Here is a 21,010-nt window from a genome sequence, read left to right as displayed (position 1 = left end):
CGCCGTGTCTTTGAACCGAATTAAACCAAACTTACACACATTGTTAAGGAGGTATTGAAGATGGTTTCCGTATAGTATGGATACCTATTGGTAGATAGGGTCTCGCGATATAGGTCAAAACGTGGACCCGGGTAACCTTCGGATGTGTATGTACAATATGGGTATCAAATGGAAGCTGTTGGTGAATGCTTTAGTTCAGAGTATTTCCATCCGCTCCGTGACTAGGGTCTCGAGATAGAGACCAAAACGTGGACCCTAGAATGTGTTTGTACAATATGGATATCAAATGAAAGCTGTTGATAAGTGCTTTAATACGGGATAATTTTCATACCTATTGATGACTAGGGTCTGGAAATATATGCCAAAACGTGGACCCGCCGTGTCTTTGAACCGAATTAAACCAAACTTACACACATTGTTAAGTAGGTATTGAAGATGGTTTCCGTATAGTATGGATACCTATTGGTAGATAGGGTCTCGAGATATAGGTCAAAACGTGGACCCGGGTAACCTTCGGATGTGTATGTACAATATGGGTATCAAATGAAAGCTGTTGATAAGTGCTTTAATACGGGGTAATTTTCATACCTATTGATGACTAGGGTCTGGAAATATATGCCAAAACGTGGACCCGCCGTGTCTTTGCACCGAATTAAACCAAACTTACACACATTGTTAAGGAGGTATTGAAGATGGTTTCCGTATAGTATAGATACCTATTGGTAGATAGGGTCTCGAGATATAGGTCAAAACGTGGACCCGGGTAACCTTCGGATGTGTATGTACAATATGGGTATCAAATGGAAGCTGTTGGTGAATGCTTTAGTTCAGAGTATTTCCATCCGCTCCGTGACTAGGGTCTCGAGATAGAGACCAAAACGTGGACCCTAGAATGTGTTTGTACAATATGGATATCAAACTGAAACTGTTGGTGAATGCCTTAGTACAGAGTATTTTTCATGCCGCTACGTGACTGGGGTCTCGAGATATAGGTCAAAACGTGGACCCGTGTAACCTTTGGTTGTGTATGCACAATATAGGTATCAAATGAAAGCTGTTGATAAGTGCTTTAATACGGGGTAATTTTCATACCTATTGATGACTAGGGTCTCGAAATATATGCCAAAACGTGGACCCGCCGTGTCTTTGCACCGAATTAAACCAAACTTACGCACATTGTTAAGTAAGTATTGAAAATGGGTTTCGTAAAGTTTGGTTGTAATTCGGAGCACTGGCAACGGGTACAGCGTTCTTTTGAGCCAGCCATAATGTCGCTTACTTTTTTAACGCTTGGGGCGGAACTGAACTGTCAAATTGACAGTGTGAGTTACAATGTGTCAATATTTCTTTCTGATTTGGATGCCATAAGGAAAAAGCGTAAGTGCAACATGTAAAAATTGTTTGTGAATTTTTTTGGAGTGGATTTTGGAACAGTGAATAATTTCTTACGAAATTTGAGAATTTAATGTGAAATCCGAATGAAATTATGTGTTCGTGGAAAAAACAATTTTTTTCGTTTTTTTTTTTTTTGAAAAATATAAATGGATAATGGTTAAAAAAGCTCCAATGCTTAATAAAACATATAAATTGAAACGAAAAATTCATGGATGATCAGGAAAAAGACGGTTGTTTCTTAGTTATTCATTTGCGTTGATTTGAAATTTAAAAACAATCTTCTTTTTTCCTGATTTTCAATTTGTATTTTATATTTACTCAAAAACAAATAGAAAAACAAAAAATATTGTTTATGCCAAAGCGATTGAATAAAGAATAAAGAAATAAATAATATGAAAACCATATATTTTCTGTTCTAAACCATATCTATTCTATTTTAGTGTGCCCAGCGAAGGGGGCGGGGTTTGCTAGTATATGAATATTAGGGTGGTCCAAAAATGCATGGGAAAAAATTTATATTAAAATTTTTATGCTGCCGCCCCCCATAATGGTAAAGAATGAAAAATAAAAAGACCCGTATTTTTTTTTTTTTAATCAGACCATATTTAATGGTGCCGCCGGGGCTTTGAAATATCCCATGTATTTTGCATGGGAAAAAAATACTTTTTCGTAGATTTCATGTAAAAACCTGGAAAATGAATATATTTTAACCGGATACCTCAGTTTCTCTTCATAATTGGTCAGGGAATAACAACCAATTATGAAATAATTAATTTTTTTGTATTAACTATTTTTTATAGAACCCCAAAAAGCCCCCATAAAACGAAAATCTAAGAAAAAATCGAAAAACAATATTTTATATTACTTTTATGAAAATAGTTAATACAAAAAAAATTAATTATTTCATAATTGGTTGTTATTCCCTGACCAATTATGAAGAGAAACTGAGTTATCCGGTTAAAATATATTCATTTTCCAGGTTTTTACATGAAATCTACGAAAAAGTATTTTTTTCCCATGCAAAATACATGGGATATTTCAAAGCCCCGGCGGCACCATTAAATATGGTCTGATTAAAAAAAAAAAAATACGGGTCTTTTTATTTTTCATTCTTTACTATTTTGGGGGGCGGCAACATACAAATTTTTTTTGGACCACCCTAATGAATATATATATACTTGAGTTCGAATAATTAAGTAACTTCATCTTTATACAATTATTCAAAATATTTTTGAGGCTTTGGTTTCGTTTTCGTTATTCTTTCCTAAAAATATAGAATCACGAAAACTGTGTAAATCCAAGCTCCAACCTTTTTACAAAAAAAAAATTTAATTAGGTTGGTACAAGTGTATACTCATATATATACGATTGTATATATAGCATTATTATGTGTGATAATAGCGTTGCCATGTTGGCCAAGAGTTGACTACGAGGAAATACTGGGAGCTGAACTTAACTGAAGTTGGGCTAGTGAAGGTTAAAGTGGAATCAAAAGCAAAATGGGCATAGGTACTTCAATTTAAAAGTAATAGAATATATTACATATGTATATATAATTATATTTAAATATTTTAATTCTTAGATCGTTTTATGTAATTTTTTTAGCAAAAGCTTTATTTTCTCAAAAACTTATACAAAAGTAGAAGTATTTAAATTACCTCTGTAATGATAGGCTATTTTAGGACGAAAACTAGAAGTATTCTACCGTTTACTAAAATTTGCAAATTGTCCTCTGGAGTATGTTTTAAAATCTTTTTGTATTAAATATATTTCTTTAATTATAGTATGTAATTTGCGCGTACAGCTTGTTGTTGTTGTTATAGCAGCATAAACATTCCCCCGGATATAAATCCGGGTCGGAACGTTACGTAGAACCGACTGACGTGGGAACGTACAGCCTTTGTTGGGTGTTTGGATAAGCTTATTGAAATTACAATTTCCTCCTTTTGTTCTATTTCAAAGGCACTATATCAAAACAATATATTTATCTGCACAGAAACTATGTACACTCTTCAACTAAACATGACATTAAATGTAAATTTAAGTTTATTGATCTCATCTTACATGCTTTTTTAAACAAATGTTTACTGTAAAGATCAGGACTGCCACTTTAGTAGCGGTGATCAAAGATTTTTTATGTGGTACCTTACCGATCAATCACTCACTAGTAGGCATTTTAATGAATTAATGATTCTCTTAACCAACTTTCAAATACACTATACCTGCAGTTTTTATTATTTTATCTCCAATTAAAAGAATCCAATTTAAAAAGGAAACGAATTATTTTATTCTACCATTAAAGCCATATCATACATTTTAGCATTAGTATACTTATTGCCGGTATGGTAAAACATTTACGCATCATCACCCTTGGTAGCACGTGTATAGATCACTTGTGAGTGATGTTGGACAACTTGCTTAATCAGACCTGTAACAAGTAAAAACAAAGTAAATAATTTTATGAAAATGTGATATTAACGCTTATTCGTAACGCACGAGCGAACTAAAATCTCGTCAATGATGAATAATTTAAAATGGTTAAATGCCAAGTAGTTCATTTTTTCCATATAATGAAATTTACTTTTAATATTTAGAACGGAACGAATATATTTGAACGATAATTTTAGAAACGAAAATTCCAAGCAAGATCCCTATTTATTAAGGTTTAATAATGTATATACAAGTAGATATAAGAAAATGTAACTACTAAAATAATTTTAAAAATCTTTTGCATCTCTACTAGTATATGGGCACTAGAAATTGTAATTTACTAAATGTGTTTTTTAGTTGTTAAAAGGGACGTTTATACACAAAGAAAAAAGTAAATTACTAACCTTTGTCACGTAATTCTACCAGCGCCCTTTTGGCTAAAGAACCACGAATTTTCAAACGTTCCGATACCACTGAAGGAGTTATCAGTTTATATTGTGGCACTTCCTTGTACAACTTTTCATACGTGGCTTTGTCGAACAGAATTTGGTTGTTCAACTTGTCCCTGACTTTGCCTTTTGACCACTTCTTCTTCTTGGCTTTACCACCACCGCTTCCCTCCTTCTTCTTCTGTGTCTTTTGTGGCTGTTTAGCCGACGATTTTGCGTCCTTCTTTGGTGGCTGTAAATTCAAATATTACTTTTATAAATATTTATTGTGTTTTGAGTACAATTTGCCTAAGGAAGCTCTGTTTCTATCACCGCATACCTAGCGCACTAACAAAATTCACAAACATGTGCATACCGATCAAACCAAAATTTGAGTACGGAATGAACGTAAATGGCGTATTCGAAACGGTATGTAAAGCAAGTTGCTTAAAATTAGAAAATTGCTTATTTCCCTCATTGTTAACAACTTTCACACATAGAAACAAAACTTTTTGGCAAAAAATAGGAGCAAACGACTCACCATCGTGAGAAACCAAGAGCAAAAAGATGGAGGCCGGAAATTGACAGTGCTGCCAAAGCGCAGTAGCCATTGACAGTCAAAAGGACTGTTCACGGTTGAGCTAAATAAATTGACAGAGTTGTTATATGCATTTTTCTTGGCAACAATAAACGATCAATGATAATATGTGGCAAAACTTCTACTTTGGTAATATAGTAATAATAAATATTATTATATGTGAATGTATATGTATGTATGTGCTGTTTGAAGCATGATAGCATTGAAGATGAAACATTAATAGAAGAAAACCTTTAAATAGTACACATTTTCAACAAATCGATTTACAACTTTAAATTTTCAGAAAAAAGTTTTTAAGTGCTTATCAATTCAAATGTTATGAATTCGCTGTTGCTGCTGTAGCAGCATAAACCTTCCCCACAAATGCTAGAGTGACGGTCCCGGGCCGAATATGAATCCGGGTCGTTCCGATAACGTAGAATCGATTTCGTAGGAATTCGCCTGATCAGTTCATGCCTAACGTCATAGCATTACAATTTTATACATAAAACTCCATTCAACATAAGATTTATCTCTCAAATAATTTTTTTTTAATTTTCATAACTTCATGTTTATGTATACATTTATTTGTCAGCGCTAACAATTACAAAAGGTTGGGCCACCAAATGCATGGGGGAAACAAAACAAACAGAACGGATCATGAATTGAATCAGATCCCTATCAGGATCACATCGTTGTTGTTACATTTGAATGCAGAAATTTTATCCTAATCATTAGCTCTTGGAATATTGCTTATATCTGCTTTTACATGTTTTAATAAAGGCAGTGATTCTTTATGAAGAACCCTCTATGACAGAAATGCACTTGAGGGTTACATTTATCTAGGGTGGCCGACGAGATACTGCCGAATTGCGCTTAATTGGGTCGATAACTTGAAAACTGAAACTTGAAGTTGAAACTTAAAATAAATAGTATAAAAGTTGATAACTCATTTTAAAACATATTTGCTGAATAATATTGCTTTGAATAGTAAATATAAATTAATTCAATCCCAGATAACGTTCTGTCTTATCTGTGAAACGTTTGTTCATAATGACCCTGGATAAAAAGTAGTTATAGAAATATATTAATAATCACCATTTGCTCAAATATCATTTTCTTCATATATTATTTATTTTCTTATTTTATAGGGTTATTATCATTAAACGCCGTTTATTAAATTTTATTATTATCTGCTGCATTTGTGAATATATTTTCAAGAAGAGTATGCACGACATAACAAATGTCATAAACGTCAGCAGATACAATAAAACCTCAAGTTAAAACGAAATTCCCGATAAAATTGCTTTGATAACCCCATTTTAGTTAAATAAATTAAAATTTTATATTATTGAAAATATCCCATGTGAACTAAATGGCAAGAGTGAAATTATAATAGAATGGGTGACAAAATTGTCGAATATTTATAAACAACTATTTGAAAGTACACATATTTAGTTGGTGAATCTATGGAGAGAGATATTTGAAAAAGAGCATCTCTTGAAAGAGAAGTAACAAAATACTCGATCAGAATACAATACTATAATCCAAATTGGGGAGATTTTGTGAACGAAATCCAGCTCTACTAGTGCATAGGCTTTAATAAATAAAACACGTATGCAAATCAACAAACAATATTAATGAGTACAGTACAGAGAAGAACGTGTATAATTGTTTTTTCCTGTAATTTCAGCAGTCAAAAACTCAAGTGACACCCACATATATCAGCTGAGCTCACAATGATACCGTTAACGCACAAGGACCGTAGCAATCTCAGCTACCGTATAAAGGAAAAGTTGAATAGTTGGAGGCGGCTCATTTTCTCGGATCGCAATTCACGAAATCTGTTCCTCTTTTTACTACTTAATTTGAGTTTTGCGTTCGTGGAACTTTTCTATGGCATATGGACGAATAGTTTAGGTGAGTATGGGGCTTACGATACTATAGCAGGGATATGAATTGTCTTTCAGTTACTGTACAGTAACTGTTTAGTAAATACTTTTTTTACAAGATAATTCTAATTATTCTTATCTTAGCTGCAATGGTCTTGCTAAATTGTTATCAACTCAATAAAGCGAAACTTGTCGCTAACTATTCACGTGCCCTGTTTAAAAATTTAAGTAACTAAATCATTTATAAATTAATAGTTCCTGATTAACTTAGTGCTAACTAAAGTGCAAGGACTTGAAAGTATACGGTTAAAAAGTAATAAAATGCCTAATTATCCATTTTGAGATAACCGATTAATGAGCATTAGCCCTATCAATTGTTTGGTTCCTAAGTGAATACCACTGTGGGCATAAATAATCAAATTATAGAAAACGTTTTTCCTATACCACTTTTCTTCTTCTTGATTAACAATGCGACTTGGACGCACCAAGTGAAGCCAAGTCATTTTCCACCTGATTATTCCAACGCAGAGTAAATCTTCCTCTTCCTCTGCTACTACCAGCTGGTTTCGCATCGAATACTTTCAAAGCCGTAGCGCTTGTATTCATTCGGACGACATGATCCAGCCAACGAAGCCGCTGTTTCTGTATTCGTTGCACTATGTCTATGTCGGCGTAAAGCTCGTACAGCTATTTGTTCCATCACCTACGATACTTTCCTTCACAAACGTGCAAAGATCTTTCTCTCCAAGCGACGCTTCTTGACTTGGCAAGCATTGATAAGCCTCACGATGCATTTCTTTCATTAAAACCATCTGCCGTTCGGAGGTGGTAGAAAACTGCAGGTCCATATTCGTACAACATAAAAACGCACACCTAACAGTTTAGAAATGTAACAATTATTATCCACCTATTTTCCCAATAAGGGGTGCAATGAAAGGCCAGTACAAGTTATTTCTTAAGTAAATGTTCTTAAATTATTTTTTTCTTCTCGACACTTAGGTCATAAGACTTGTGCTTAGAAGCAGGTTTCGTTAAGCACTTTAAGTGATTTCAGATAAACAAACATACACCTGCATATAATTTAAAAAAAAGAGAATATGCATACAGAAATTTCTTTGACATTCATACTTATAAATCTTTATTTTTTTCGTTGCCACAGGCCTCATATCGGACTCGTTTCACATGTTCTTTGACTGCACTGGTCTGTTGGCTGGTCTTGCAGCTTCAGTGATCACCAAGTGGAAAGCGAATGATAAATTTTCTTACGGTTATGTGCGCGCAGAAGTGTTGGCTGGCTTCGTTAATAGCCTCTTTCTACTTTTCATTGCTTTCTTTATTTTATCTGAGGGTGTGGAACGTTTAATTGAACCGCCAGAGGTGAAACACGAACGATTGTTTGTGGTATCTGTACTCGGGCTGCTGGTTAATCTAGTTGGTATCTACGCCTTTCAACACGGCCATGGGCATTCACATGGAGGCGGCGGTGGTCATGGTCACTCACATGGAGGTGGTGGTCACGGTCATTCCCACGGCACAAACAATCAAATTGATATGAATAATCACAATCATCAAGCGATAACATTGGATGGTGGTAAGTGTATATTTGAAACGTTTTATTCTATTTGTACATGTAACACATTTTTACAGGTCATGGTCACAGCCATGGCGGTGGACATGGGCACTCGCATGGAGGAATTGACGACATCGCTGGCAGCAATTCACAAATTATGCGTGGTGTCTTTCTACATATTCTAGCTGACACGCTTGGCTCGGTAGGCGTTATCGTATCGGCGGTGCTGATGCAAATGTTCGGTTGGATGATTGCCGATCCAATTTGTTCAATCTTCATTGCTTTGCTCATTGCTATGAGTGTTTTAGGTCTAATAAAGGAATCAATATTGATATTAATGCAACGGCAACCGTCAGCGCTGGATCGCGCGCTGCCACAATGCTATCAGAAAGTGACTGGCTTGGCTGGCGTTTACGCTGTACAAGATCCACATTTTTGGACATTGTGTTCGGACGTCTACGTTGGAGCCATTAAATTAGAGGTTTCCAAAAACGTAGATCCCAAATATGTGGTTACGCATGCGCGCATGATCTTTGAATCCGTTGGGGTTAAACAAATCTACATACAGCTGGACTATGTGTGATAGCGATGATCAATGACGTATCGGATTGGACCGGGATGTTGAATTTAGTATCGCTTTTATTTTTAGGTCCTTCTGCCGTTATTTTTATAAACGAATCAATAGCAAAGCGAAAGGAAAAAAAAAACAACTAGGGACATGAGGATTATTCAAAATGGCGAAAAACGAAATCTTTGTTTTGATTATTCCTTTAAAGTAAGCTAATGTGCATTTCAATTAACTGGATGAGTAAACTGTTGTCTTACTTTTTTCTATGTTTAAATTATGTAGATAGTTTAGGTAAACTTCCAAAACCCTGTTAAAAGATTAAAATCATGTTTTCTACTTATCTTTTACTTACGATGATAACAGCTTTTGTTATATAAAATGATATTTATTTTAATATAATCGTGTGAATGTGCAAAATAATGAATTCGAGAACTTAAAACAATAGAGAATATATACTTTATATATCACCCTAATTAAAAAATCTATTAGTGAAATCATTCCAATTAAAGATTTAGTCAAAAATCGATCAATCAATTTCCAATCGCTACGAATGATCAAATCCCTTAGTTATACTTAAGGTGCAGTACATGTACGTATGTTTGTATTTATAAAAAATTAGGTATATAACTGAATGTCAACAAAGGGGCTTGCTTTATTTTAAGCTCAGCAAATTTGTACTTGAGGGAATTACAATAGTGTTTATAAAACCGTGTTGTAAGGAAAATACACAATATGTAATATTGCGATTGAATTTGTATACTTACATCTTAAGTAGTCTTAGGTACGGAAATTAATAAAAGTTTAATAAAACCTAAGCCAAATTTGTATTCATATTTTAAAATTACCTTGAATGGAGTGAAGCCAAGGTTACTAAATAATATACATAGAACTTGTTTTTGAAAATATACTCCTAAATCGTTGTTGTTGTTGTAGCAGCATAAACATTTCCCATATTTATATACGGGAAATTGTGCTTTGGTGACAGTCCTTGGCCGGATATAAATCCGGGTCGTTTCGTTAACGTAGAACCACCTGTCCTAAATCGTGTTTAAGTGCGTAAACATTAAAGCAGTATTTTTTTTTTTTTTTGCAAGATAATAGGAAATATATAATAATCCTATATAATAGGAAATAAGTAAAAATACCGCTTAGGGTATTGTTAGAGAAGGTTAATATGTATTAAAGACACTTAAATAATCACCGTTTAAGACGAAAATCATGATTGTAGTATGTGGTCATAGGTATATACAAAGATGTGTATAAATAAATATTCGTAAGTCGACTTCGGCTGTTAATGTTCATTACTACAGATATATGAATCTTCTTTTAAAGGGAGACCTGCAAGAGATTTCTAGGTTACGAAAGTCCCGGCATTTGGCACTGTCGTTCGAAAACCAATCGATTCTAAATCTCCCGAAGCTTAAATATTTTTCTCATAAAAATAAAAAAAACCCCAGCATTTAAATTAACGAAAGGTGAATTGTAAATGTTTACTCTATTAGGTGTGCAATAGTACTTGCGGTCTTTTTTAATTTGTGCACTGGAACCGTTCGTTGAAACTTCCGCGACTTTAATCAAAGAATTAGTCAAAGTTTTTGTAAGATATACACTCCGACTTTCTGAACGGATGTTCAGTACGTGAGAACCTTTTCACATGACCAATTAAACCAACTAATTTTCCTTTAGCTAGACGCTGTCGAAATATATTTCCTGGGTCTACAATTAGCCGACTAAATTTAGCGGAGCGCATAGCTAAGCAGAGTTTAGTAGAAGCTGGCAAAGCAATAAATATGTACATAAACCATATTTATATGTACATAAACTTTTCGTTTCCACGACAGCCGGTTCTACGTTACAGAAACGACCCAGATTTATATCCGGCCAAGGACTGTCACTCCAGCAGCATTCCCCGTATGTAAGTATGTTTATGCTGATACAACAACAACAACATAAACCTTTGTAAAATAAGTTTTTGTTTAAAAAACATTATCAGCTTTTTCTAATACCATCACTCGCCTATATATGTACATACCTAATTACCAAACAATTTTTCATTCACACCTACTGATAAATATTATACATCAGTACGATTATATTTAGTGGCGTAAGCAACAGATGGGTGTATCAATTCAAGTGAGAACACTTTTATATACAGCAATTGCTTGTATGTAAGCAAAAATATTTAGCGACGCACACTAGTAAAAGGGGGAAACAAATACAAATGCCTGACATTGTCATTGTAGCGCCATATTGTATTGCAATGACCTTCCTAAATTTGCTGTGCAAATTTATCAACACAGGTAAGTTCTAAATGTTAGATGTATTTTTCCTCTTGTCTTTAACGAAAATCGAAGATTTTTTTGAACGCCATTTTGTTACGCTGCTGTATACTGCAACTATGACGAGCGTTTTCACCGACGATTGCATACAAGATCAAGATTTTTGCCAACGACCTAATTATATTTTTGAGGTTATGTATCAACACACATTTGGCAAGAAATGAGAAGTCAACTTTTTTGTTTATGGTTTTTCTTTAATTTGTCCGTAACGTTCTTTTGCGTATTTTTTTATTTTTTTACAAAGCGTATTTTTCGCTTGTTGCTTTTTTACTTAAACAAATTAATAAAAAAAAAACCAAAATATGTATGTAAAAAATTTCTCGAGTATATGCTGCAAATTGAATTTATCAATATTTACTAGACTGTCATAGCCGCCTTTAATAGAACAAGCTATGTTATTAACGTACATGAGAAGAAGTGTTTCCTTAACATTTCGTATAAAAATGAAATACATAATTGTTTTTAGTTTTATAATGATCAGCACTATGGTTGTACAGTTTATAATATTCAAAGTTTGACGAAATATATAGCAGCAAGTTCCAAGTGATACAATCTTAAATTCGTGTCTGATCACAACAAATATGTCAAGTGAATCATTACAATTGCAACTAATCGGTATTTACTAAACAAAAAAATAATTAGTGTATATGTGTGGTGTGAATCTTTCTTATGGTGTTTGTTTTTTAACACTTCTCTTCGTCTAGTCCATGCTTGAAGAACATGAGCACGGGTGTGCTTGCACCGTCGATTTCACGGTATTCACACATGGCTACCATACCATCGCAGTCCATTGATTCTCCGGTGTAGAATTGCAAGTCTTTGAAACGTCCAAGGATTTCTTTCATTACCTTGTTCATGTTGGTCTTGAAAACATCAACTTGGTCAGGGGCGTTTTCCTCTAACTTGGCCAGCACCTTCTTCATGTAGTCTTTGAGGTAGAGTGTGAACGACTTTTTGTCACCGAATGCGAAGCACTCCTGCAGGCGATGATTTAAGACCACATCGACGCCAGACTCGACGGCGGAATCGGTGCCCTCATCGGCCTCCTCAGCCGATGGGTTGAAGCCTTCGATATTAATTTCTCCATGAGAACGGGTTACTAGTTTACCGTAAACTTCGTAAATAACTTCATCTACCAGTTTCATTTTATAGGTATCGGCGAACATTTCGTCACCAGTGATGATATCCTTGTAGATCTTCATATTTACAGTTGTTCTTTCGGTTTGAAAAACTAGGAAAATTCGAGACTCCCGACTTTTACACAAAATTAGTCACACCGAGCCACGCGCTCACGTTCACAGCAAACAACAAAAAGAAAGGATGGACACGAAGTGTTGCCACAAAATAACTAAAAGTAATAGAGTGATAATAATAGAAATTGGAATTTGAGAAACACACACAGAGTTGGATGTTCAGGGCAGTGTTGTCACTTCAGAATCGAAATTAGTGGTACTTTAATAATAAAAATTCTCGAAGCTCTCTAAAAGTACGTTCACATATGCAGTAAATAGCAAAAATCCACAAAATTAATCTGCCAGTTCACGTAAGGAAGATTACCTCCAAAATTGTCAATTAGCTTTGAAAGGTTTTTTTTTTTTTTCATAGAAATTGGTTTAGGGGAATATTTTTGAGTTTTGGGTTTATTTAATTAATATTAACGATATGAAGAAAATACAAGAAGAAGTAGTAGCTAATTGAATGCGCAATTGGCTGCTAGTAATAAACAGTTGGGGGAAATCCGTCAACTAAAAAATTATGGCAGTAATACACATTCAAAATTCGATATTACATTTTATAATAAGTAAAAAGAGGACAAAGCGTTTATGGAAACACGTTTGTTTCTGTTATATGAATGCATGGTTAATAATACCTACCAAAAATTCTATTAGAATTATGTCTAAAAACCATTTTTCTTTGCCGGCATCCATTTTATTTAATTTTTACTTTGACATTTTTTTTACATTTGTAAAAATAATGATATATTACACAGAAAACACAGGGTTGTATGTAAAAATGTACGGTAATAATCTAGGATTATTTAATAATCTCAGATTTCGGGAGAGAAAATTTTGTATGGGTAATCTCTCTTTTTAATTACGGATTGGGAGTTAAGCACGAAAAAGTAGTTGATCTACTTATGTAATATATATCTGAACGTATTATAACAGTGTGGTAGACTATTTATTTAATCGTATTGTTCGGCAATTCAATGCATTATAATTATAAAAAAGTTAGAGTATGCATTATTATTTACATTTTTATTGACATGTAAAGTTACATCAACAAATTTAAATTTGAGATAAATTTGTATAAGATCTTTCGAAGACACGCAAGTATTTTGAAAATCACAATTTTCTCTAATGAAAATTATATTTTTCACTGCGTTAGAGCAGCAACAAGCCGACTTCTCACCACATATCGCTCAAAATGTTATATAATTACACTGCTTTCAAAAGTATGAATTGATAAAATATTTTACAACAAGAACAACAATATTTAATAAATGCGGCACCATGAACATATTTCGAAAAAAGCAATGTTCGGAAGTTCTAAAAGCGCATTTAAGACCCATAAACGCTGCTTAAGACGATTTCTCTTGGGAGATATAACTACTTTCATTACTGAGAACAATTTTTCAGCATCCTCAGCTCAACTAACACAATATGCACAATAAATTTAAATTCATATTCAAGAGAAAATTAGCTGTTCAACTTGTATGAAAGTAACATTTTGCTAAATTAAGCTAATAGTTTTAATTAAGTAAAATTTCGGTAGTTTTTTTAAATATGTGATAGCAGTGGTAGAAGCTGTAAATTCCATAAAATGTGTAAATGCCAACACTTGTGTTCTATCGTTCTTGAAGTAATATGAAGTTAGTACAAGAATGAAGTATTGTAATTTATTAGTGTGTAATAGATTCAAGGCGAATTGTAATAGAATATTTAACAAGTAAATGTCATTTCATCGTTTGTAATAGGGTGCCACAATGGTTCTGTTCAACCGTTGCGTCAACGCATCATCAATTTAACTGACGGGGTATGTATAACGCACCGTGGTGCATATTGAAAATATTGCTAAATACAAAACAGACGTTCTTGTCGTAAAAGCAATTATTAAATTTTCGGCTAGAATTTAGTATAATGTCTATCGCTTTGGAAAAAACGGTAAAAAGGGGGTGATAGAGGGGTGTATCCCCATCTTAAAACTGAAAACAGAACCTGTCGGAGGCTTATAGTTTTTAAGTAATTTAATGTTAAAGTTCTATAATTTAGCGAAAAGTTGGTGTTGCCATACACCTGAAATGAAAACGAAGTAATTTAAAGTTGAGAAATAAATTTGAAAATATAAACATACAACTCATTTGAACTTAAAAACAATGATATTAAGCGTATCACAAAAAATAATAAAGTAATTAAAATTAAATTAAATTAATTAACACAGTATTTTTGCGTGGAACTCTTTATCGCGTAGGCGGCCTTCGGCCGCGCTTCAAAAAAATAACCCTCATCAGTCCAACTCCGTCTACGCAATCCACAGTATTTTTGCGTAGAACTCCTTTCGGCCGAAGGCCGCCCACGCGAAAAGGAGTTCTACGCAAAAATACTGTGTTAATTAATTTAATTTAATTTTAATTACCTTATTACTTTTTGTGATACGCTAATATCATTGTTTTTAAGTGTAAATGAGTTGTATATATTTATTTTCAAAAATACTTCTCAATTTTAAATTACAGCAAAAAATACTGCAGTTTTAAATTAACATTCCACTGATCATCCCTGCATACGAATTTCGTTTTTATTTCAGGCGTATGGCAACACCAACTTTTCGCTAAATTAGAGAACTTTAACCAAGGTGGATTTATTAAGGTGACAGCATTCACCTAGCTGAATTTTTCGCCGTAGGTATGGCTTACGTCAAAATGATATGCTTTGCTTGTATTTATTGGTATGTTTACATTCGTATGTTTATATTTGCGATTGTACGTTGACGTGATGCTTGGACCAAACGCAACAACAAATACATGTAGGGTTTTACCTATATGTGTTTGCTATCACCTATAATAAATTCGCCTTAACTTTAACATTAAATTACTTTAAAACTATAAGCCTCCGTCAGGTTCGGTTTTCAGTTTTAAGATGGGGATACACCCCTCTATCCTCCCGTTTTAACGTTTTTTTCAAAGCGATATACATTATACTAAAGTTTTCCCTTATAAAATTAATGCTTATTGAAGCGAAAAAGGTTTTAATAGAATTTAAGATAGTCGTAGTCGGTGAGTGCGACCATAATTTTGAGATCAGACACACATTAATTTTTCAGGAGCACTTTATTAGGGCTCGCCTTTTCTATACTCTTTCCAGCCTTTATTGAAAAGATAAGGGTTCATTTGAACTGACTCAATGAATTTCAAATCCATTTATTTTCTGCAATTAATTTGGTGTAATAAAAACACCACAGATACAGTATGCGCGATACAAAATTGTTCTTCTTTAAACAGTTGTCATTTTTGCCGCACTTGCCGAACGCAAAAGCAGAAACTTGCCAATTTTTTGCATTTCGGCATGGCCAAGGCGCATTCATTAAATGTAGTAGCAATCAATTCGCCGTGATCCTTAATCGCCTTCACGAATATCGTTCATATCCAAGGCGAATAGAATACAGAAAATGGCGCCTTCCGAACACCGTTACTTTGTTTTTCGCGGTTCCGACAACCGTTTACGTCATGCACCATAATAATACAAAACAAATGTAATTCATTTGCTTTAGTTGCTCAACACTGAACAACTGTAGAATATTCATATAAAAATTTAAATATCGAAGTTTGTCATAGAAAAGCAATCATTCTATTAAAAACGGCTTTATACCAGCTGTACCAAAGATTTTCCAAAATGTAACTATATAACTTTTTCAGTAAAAGTGTGCAAATATTAATATTTTTACTTTCAGGAATATATTACAGTATAATTATATCCGTTTTAATGTATTTCAAAAAAGTCTTCGAATTATTCAACCAACATTCATTCGCCAAATGAAGATTATAAAACCCAGAAAAACTGAAACACACGAGGAGAAAAATCAACGTCTAAGAAGATTTTTGTCACCCCACTTGAGTATTTACAAACCGCAATTGACTTCGGTGTTATCTATAACAAATAGGGCGAGTTCAGTTTTAGTTAGCATGTATACTTGGGGACTGGGTATAGGCGCTTTAATATCATCGCACGATAATGCGCATTTTGTTACAATGTTGGATGGATTGCAATTAAGCTCAACTTCTTTATTTATTTTAAAATTTATGATTGCTTTTCCATTTGCTTACCACTGTTGCGCTAGTACGAGAATTTTGGTATGGGAAACTGGGAACTTCCTCTCATTGCAAGGAATTTATACGAGTGGCTATGTAGCACTTGTTGCTACAATCCTTACAGCTGTTGGATTAGCATGTTTCTAAACCTAAGGTTAGAAATAAAATTATATATCGCAACTAACAGAATTTCATGCGAAAATATATTTTTTATAGAATCTTTGGTCCCGGATAATCCTTTTAATCAACTAATGGTAGTAGGCAAATTAATCTACCATTGTGAATACAAGCAATTTGCCATCCAAAGGAAAATTATACAGGCGAAGTGCACCGACTTTGCTACATTTTATTGCAAATGTTGCTATCGAAGTTTATAAAAAATAGTTTTTAGTTAAATCCTGCAATTGGGATTTAACTATGACGCAATCAATAGATGAGGTTATAAGACAGCTTTCTCCAACATTCGACTGCTTTGCACACAACAATGTTTTCTTTCTGCGTTGCATGTTTCATGTGTTTCTCTGGATTCATGTTATTCAAATTATTTGCTTGCAACTTTGTTTCTTTAATTTTCCGTTTGAATTTTTGTGAAAAAATATATGTGAAATGTCATTTAGTTGTGAATAAAAAATTAGACATGCATACTAAAAAATGAAAAATCTTTATTTATTCGTGTACATCAAACTCAATCCCCTTGAAAACGAAACCAACGAGGTTTGACTTTTCGTAGGCCCAAATGGTCTTTCAAAATGGTTTTCACAGATCCTTCTGATATTCCGATCACATCAGTAAGGTCTTTAACAGTCACCCGACGATTTTTGAGCACTAACTCCTTCACTTTATTGACGTGTTGGTCATCTGTTGACGTCGATGGTCTTCCGGAGCGCTCCAAGCCTTCAACACGTTCTCGAACCTCTTTGAAGTTTTTGTACCACTAAGCATTTTTCTGCGACATGGTCGAATCACCAAATGCATTCTGCAACATGCTAAACGTTTCCGCAGCCGAAATTTCATTCCGCAAACAAAATTTGATGGCACTTCTCTGCTCAATCAAATCAGACATTGTGAAAATCATAAATAATGTAAAAATCGAAAAATGCACTCTTTGGCGGGTTGTAAACACAAGCGTAAATATATTACTGATAATGACATTCATATGAAAGTTGGCCCAGATGTTATTAACAGTGGTGCCAACTCATGAAAAAAATAACTAGAGCGAAATTTTAATCCCGCGAAGTTTGACAAATAAATTCACCTTACTTTTTGTCCGCAGTAGTAAGTCATGCTGTACACTTTGCAAAAAAATGTGAACTGATAGAGACATAGATTTGTTCGGGCGAGTTTGCGAGCTTAATTTTTCTTTTTTTATTTATTGGAAGTGATATTTATTTATTTAAGATTTTATTCCACAGCCATGAAGCATACTTTACAATAAATGTAAAACAAAAACCTATTTTTTTCCACGCAGATTCTTTAAGTAAGTGCTTGTCTAACAATAGGTTCGTATAATCGAATAATCTTAAAAATTACTAACTAATTTTATTTCATTTAGTCGTAATAGCATTACCGATTTTCTTGTAATGGATCTCATATATTTAATTGCTGTAAGTCGTTGTGGAATTACTTGTGAAAAATCTTTTGGGATGCGGTACACTAGACAGGGCTAGTTTTCTGGGGCGGCAGCCCTTGGTCGGGAAAAACCCGAGTCATTCCGGTAACGTAGAACCGGCTGCCATGGGAATGTGAAAAATCTTTTCATTAGTTTCACTATTTTGATAGATGTTTTTACCTAACCTAACCTTTTACTATTAGAGTGTTTTGAATCCGTAGTTGGACGTTTTATCAAGAATACGTGGATATGGATCTTTCCAACGTAAATGGTCTCGTTATCTTCGTTTGAAATTGCTTATCTTTGTGTAAATTAAATTTTTTTACGGCGGTATATTTATTTGACGGATTTAAAATATCACTTCACTTTTAAAAGTGTGAAATTTTATAACTAGGATATTAAAAATTATTATTTATAACACATGCTGTGAAATCTTTAAAGCCCTTTTGTTACAGCTAGTGTTTGTTTTTCAATACTTAATACAAGCGTAATCCACAAAATTGGTTAGCTCATATTTAATATGATTAAAAAACCATTCTTTAATATACTTAAAATTAGTTATTTTTCATAGTTGGAAATATCTTCAGAAGTAATTTTTAATCACATATACAAAAAATAAAGTAATTGCGCATTTAATAGCGAAAAAGGGTAATATTTTTTTACACACTTCCAATAAGTAGTGCCAAATACCTTGTACTGTTCTTGTTACTTCATCTGTATAATTTAATCATCGGGCTTAGCATGGTGAATGTCGTTCAAGTATTTATTGTAGAAGCGGTAGGAGAAAAGGTATAAACACAAGTTGTAGTACTGGTCCGTTTCGTTAACAAAACTTGGTTACGAAAATTTACCCAGTAAAAACCAATTACAAAAATTAAGAAGCAATTAGTTTTGTTTGTTGAAGTTTCCTAGTTTCGTCAGAAGAACGTAGCGAGACTGTAGTTTCTTGTATTTTTAAGTTCGTACCGTGTTCGTGCGGACGATAACTCGAGCAAAAATGAATACTATTCAAAAAAACTTGGTTGGAAACAATGTAGGTTGGTATTGGAGAGCCCACCTCCTATATAACAGAAATTTTTAAGCAAATAAGAATTACCTAAGTTCGGATAGTTCAAACTAATTTTAATAAAATGTGTGTAGGCATGTAGAGTTCAGTCCGGGCTCTTATTTGATTTTGTATAATTGGTTTGTTAAAGTGTTCTAAAATACGATTCTCATGTTCGAAAAAGGGGAAAACATGTAAGTTTTTGCTTTTTTGATATTTTTTTCCCAGGCATGGCATCATTGATCAGAAGTGCGGCTCCTCTTCTTACAGCAATGTTTTCGTTCACTGTGAACGGTGGTTAGTATGATGAGAAGAACAAGCATTAATCAAATTGACAGCAAAGGCAAAGTGGACAGACAGATTTGAGCAAAGTTGGATCAAAGTTGCAAAAATGTAAGCACAGTGAATAATAGTTGATATTAGTAAATTTATTTGCATTTCACTATACAGGTATGCCATAACTCGTTCGCTTATTCGTTCGTCTGCCTTGCGTCAAGGCATTCAAAAGATGCAGGTTGCTGTTCCGGCTCGTCAAGTCACTTTGAAAGTGGTATCTGCAAGTGAAGCGATTCAGACGGAAACATTTGACGAGAAAAATCAACGTCTTGGACGTGAATTATCTCCACATTTGACCATCTATAAGCCACAGTTGACATCAATGTTGTCCATTACACATCGCGGCACAGGCTTTGCGTTGACCGGCTATGCTTGGGCCTTGGGTTTGGGTGCATTGATGTCTTCGCATGATATTTCGCACTACGTTACTATTATTGAGGGTCTGCATTTAGGTTCTGCGACTTTGGTTGCACTTAAGTTTGCCTTGGCCTTTCCATTGGCTTTTCACAGTTGCTGCGGCGTTCGCCATTTATTATGGGATACTGGCCGTTTTCTTAAAATCACTGAGGTCTACTTGACAGGTTATGTAACCCTTGGTATTAGCTTCGTACTGTCAGCTATCTTGGCATGTTTGTAAACACATACCTAAGGTATAATTTATACGATTTTTTATTCGATTTTACCTTACGGCGCCGAGAGTTTACTTAAAATAATAATGAATTATTGAGAAATTAAAGTGATCCTATAATAAATAAACGATAATGAAAGGTGGCATTTTTTATAATTAAAATGCAACTGAACCAAATTGTTAAGTTATGCAATGAAAAGAACAGTGTATATATACATCCATATAAATACATATGCAAATAAAATTACTGTTTCTTCACTGCAAGCTGAGTTACGCTCTCCGCATCAAAATCCGAGGCTGGAAAGAAATGGTGTAGAGTTTAAAAGTTAATCATTCTCCATTATCATCGGAGATAATATATCACCTATTGTGGACGTACATACATACTTAAAATTATGTTCGTGATATTTATTATGTTTTTTTTTGTTTTAACCACGAGCGCCCACGTAAGTGGACTAACTCTGTTTAGTTCGGTGAAGTCAGTCACTCGACTCTGAAGCAACATTTAGCGGCATGGTTGATCCGGGCTAGCATTAGTTCAACCCCGGTCCTGAAGTATATGCCCACCACCACCGCCAGGAAAGCAAAAACACTTGCCAACCAAGAGAAGTCATGTCGTCCGATATTCTCCTTTCTCAAGAAGTGAAGACACTTTACGTCTTACTACTTGCATTTTTCACGAATCACCTCACTCTACCTATGGATTTATATCTGGCCAAGGACTGCCACTCCTGCAACATTCCCCGTTCACGTATGGATAATGTTCATGCTCATATAACAACAACAACAAGGTGGTCGGCGAATTATCCGTGTCATTGGCAATCATTCGTAATATTTTAAGATCAAACGTTTAAACAGAGGAGGATAAGTAAACTCTGACAATTGTTA

At 34.1% G+C, this 21,010-nt stretch overlaps 4 protein-coding genes across 5 annotated transcripts; 2 read left to right on the top strand and 2 right to left on the bottom strand.

Annotated features, from left to right (window-relative positions):
* Window positions 1–3,658: 3,658 nt before the first annotated feature.
* On the bottom strand, window positions 3,659–10,930 carry LOC129236262 (40S ribosomal protein S25). Its single transcript, XM_054870536.1, has 4 exons — window positions 10,893–10,930; window positions 4,795–4,894; window positions 4,230–4,506; window positions 3,659–3,823 (listed from the first exon to the last, which is right to left on the bottom strand). The coding sequence occupies exons 1-4, from the start codon at window positions 10,913–10,915 to the stop codon at window positions 3,750–3,752; spliced, it is 474 nt and encodes a 157-aa protein (XP_054726511.1). The 5' UTR covers window positions 10,916–10,930; the 3' UTR covers window positions 3,659–3,749.
* LOC129236259 (zinc transporter 7) lies at window positions 6,081–9,684 on the top strand. Of its 2 annotated transcripts, none has more exons than XM_054870532.1 (4): window positions 6,081–6,445; window positions 6,527–6,750; window positions 7,882–8,313; window positions 8,370–9,684. In XM_054870532.1, exons 2-4 carry the CDS (start codon window positions 6,570–6,572, stop codon window positions 8,873–8,875), a joined length of 1,119 nt encoding a protein of 372 aa, XP_054726507.1. In that variant the 5' UTR covers window positions 6,081–6,445; window positions 6,527–6,569; the 3' UTR covers window positions 8,876–9,684. The 2 variants fall into 2 exon arrangements, with proteins under 2 accessions (XP_054726507.1, XP_054726506.1); XM_054870531.1 differs by having other exon boundaries at window positions 6,524–6,750.
* A 442-nt stretch (window positions 10,931–11,372) lies between the features above and the next one.
* LOC129236261 (translationally-controlled tumor protein homolog) lies at window positions 11,373–12,521 on the bottom strand. The gene has a single exon (XM_054870535.1). It carries the CDS (start codon window positions 12,399–12,401, stop codon window positions 11,883–11,885), a length of 519 nt encoding a protein of 172 aa, XP_054726510.1. The 5' UTR covers window positions 12,402–12,521; the 3' UTR covers window positions 11,373–11,882.
* A 6,929-nt stretch (window positions 12,522–19,450) lies between these two features.
* Window positions 19,451–20,299, top strand: LOC129236260 (succinate dehydrogenase cytochrome b560 subunit, mitochondrial). Its single transcript, XM_054870534.1, has 2 exons — window positions 19,451–19,551; window positions 19,609–20,299. Coding segments are annotated over exons 1-2 (525 nt in total). The 5' UTR covers window positions 19,451–19,549; the 3' UTR covers window positions 20,132–20,299.
* Window positions 20,300–21,010: the final 711 nt, after the last annotated feature.

The sequence above is a fragment of the Anastrepha obliqua genome, chromosome 1, assembly GCF_027943255.1.
Source record: "Anastrepha obliqua isolate idAnaObli1 chromosome 1, idAnaObli1_1.0, whole genome shotgun sequence".
Taxonomy (NCBI): Eukaryota; Metazoa; Arthropoda; class Insecta; order Diptera; family Tephritidae; genus Anastrepha; species Anastrepha obliqua.
Note: the sequence above shows the minus strand (reverse complement) of the source record. Positions and strands in the feature narration are given on the sequence as shown.

Excerpts from the sequence above, each read along its gene's own strand:
- LOC129236259 (XM_054870532.1), top strand. The coding sequence starts at position 6,570 with ATGATACCGTTAACGCACAAGGACCGTAGCAATCTCAGCTACCGTATA. Across the intron at positions 6,751-7,881 it reads CATATGGACGAATAGTTTAG|GCCTCATATCGGACTCGTTT; the intron begins GTGAGTATGGGG and ends TCGTTGCCACAG. Across the intron at positions 8,314-8,369 it reads AGCGATAACATTGGATGGTG|GTCATGGTCACAGCCATGGC; the intron begins GTAAGTGTATAT and ends ACATTTTTACAG.
- LOC129236262 (XM_054870536.1), bottom strand. The coding sequence starts at position 10,915 with ATGAAAAATTGTTTGGTAATTAG. Across the intron at positions 4,895-10,892 it reads AAAAATTGTTTGGTAATTAG|CTCAACCGTGAACAGTCCTT; the intron begins GTATGTACATAT and ends CAATTTATTTAG. Across the intron at positions 4,507-4,794 it reads GCTCTTGGTTTCTCACGATG|CCACCAAAGAAGGACGCAAA; the intron begins GTGAGTCGTTTG and ends TTGAATTTACAG.
- LOC129236261 (XM_054870535.1), bottom strand. The coding sequence starts at position 12,401 with ATGAAGATCTACAAGGATATCATCACTGGTGACGAAATGTTCGCCGAT.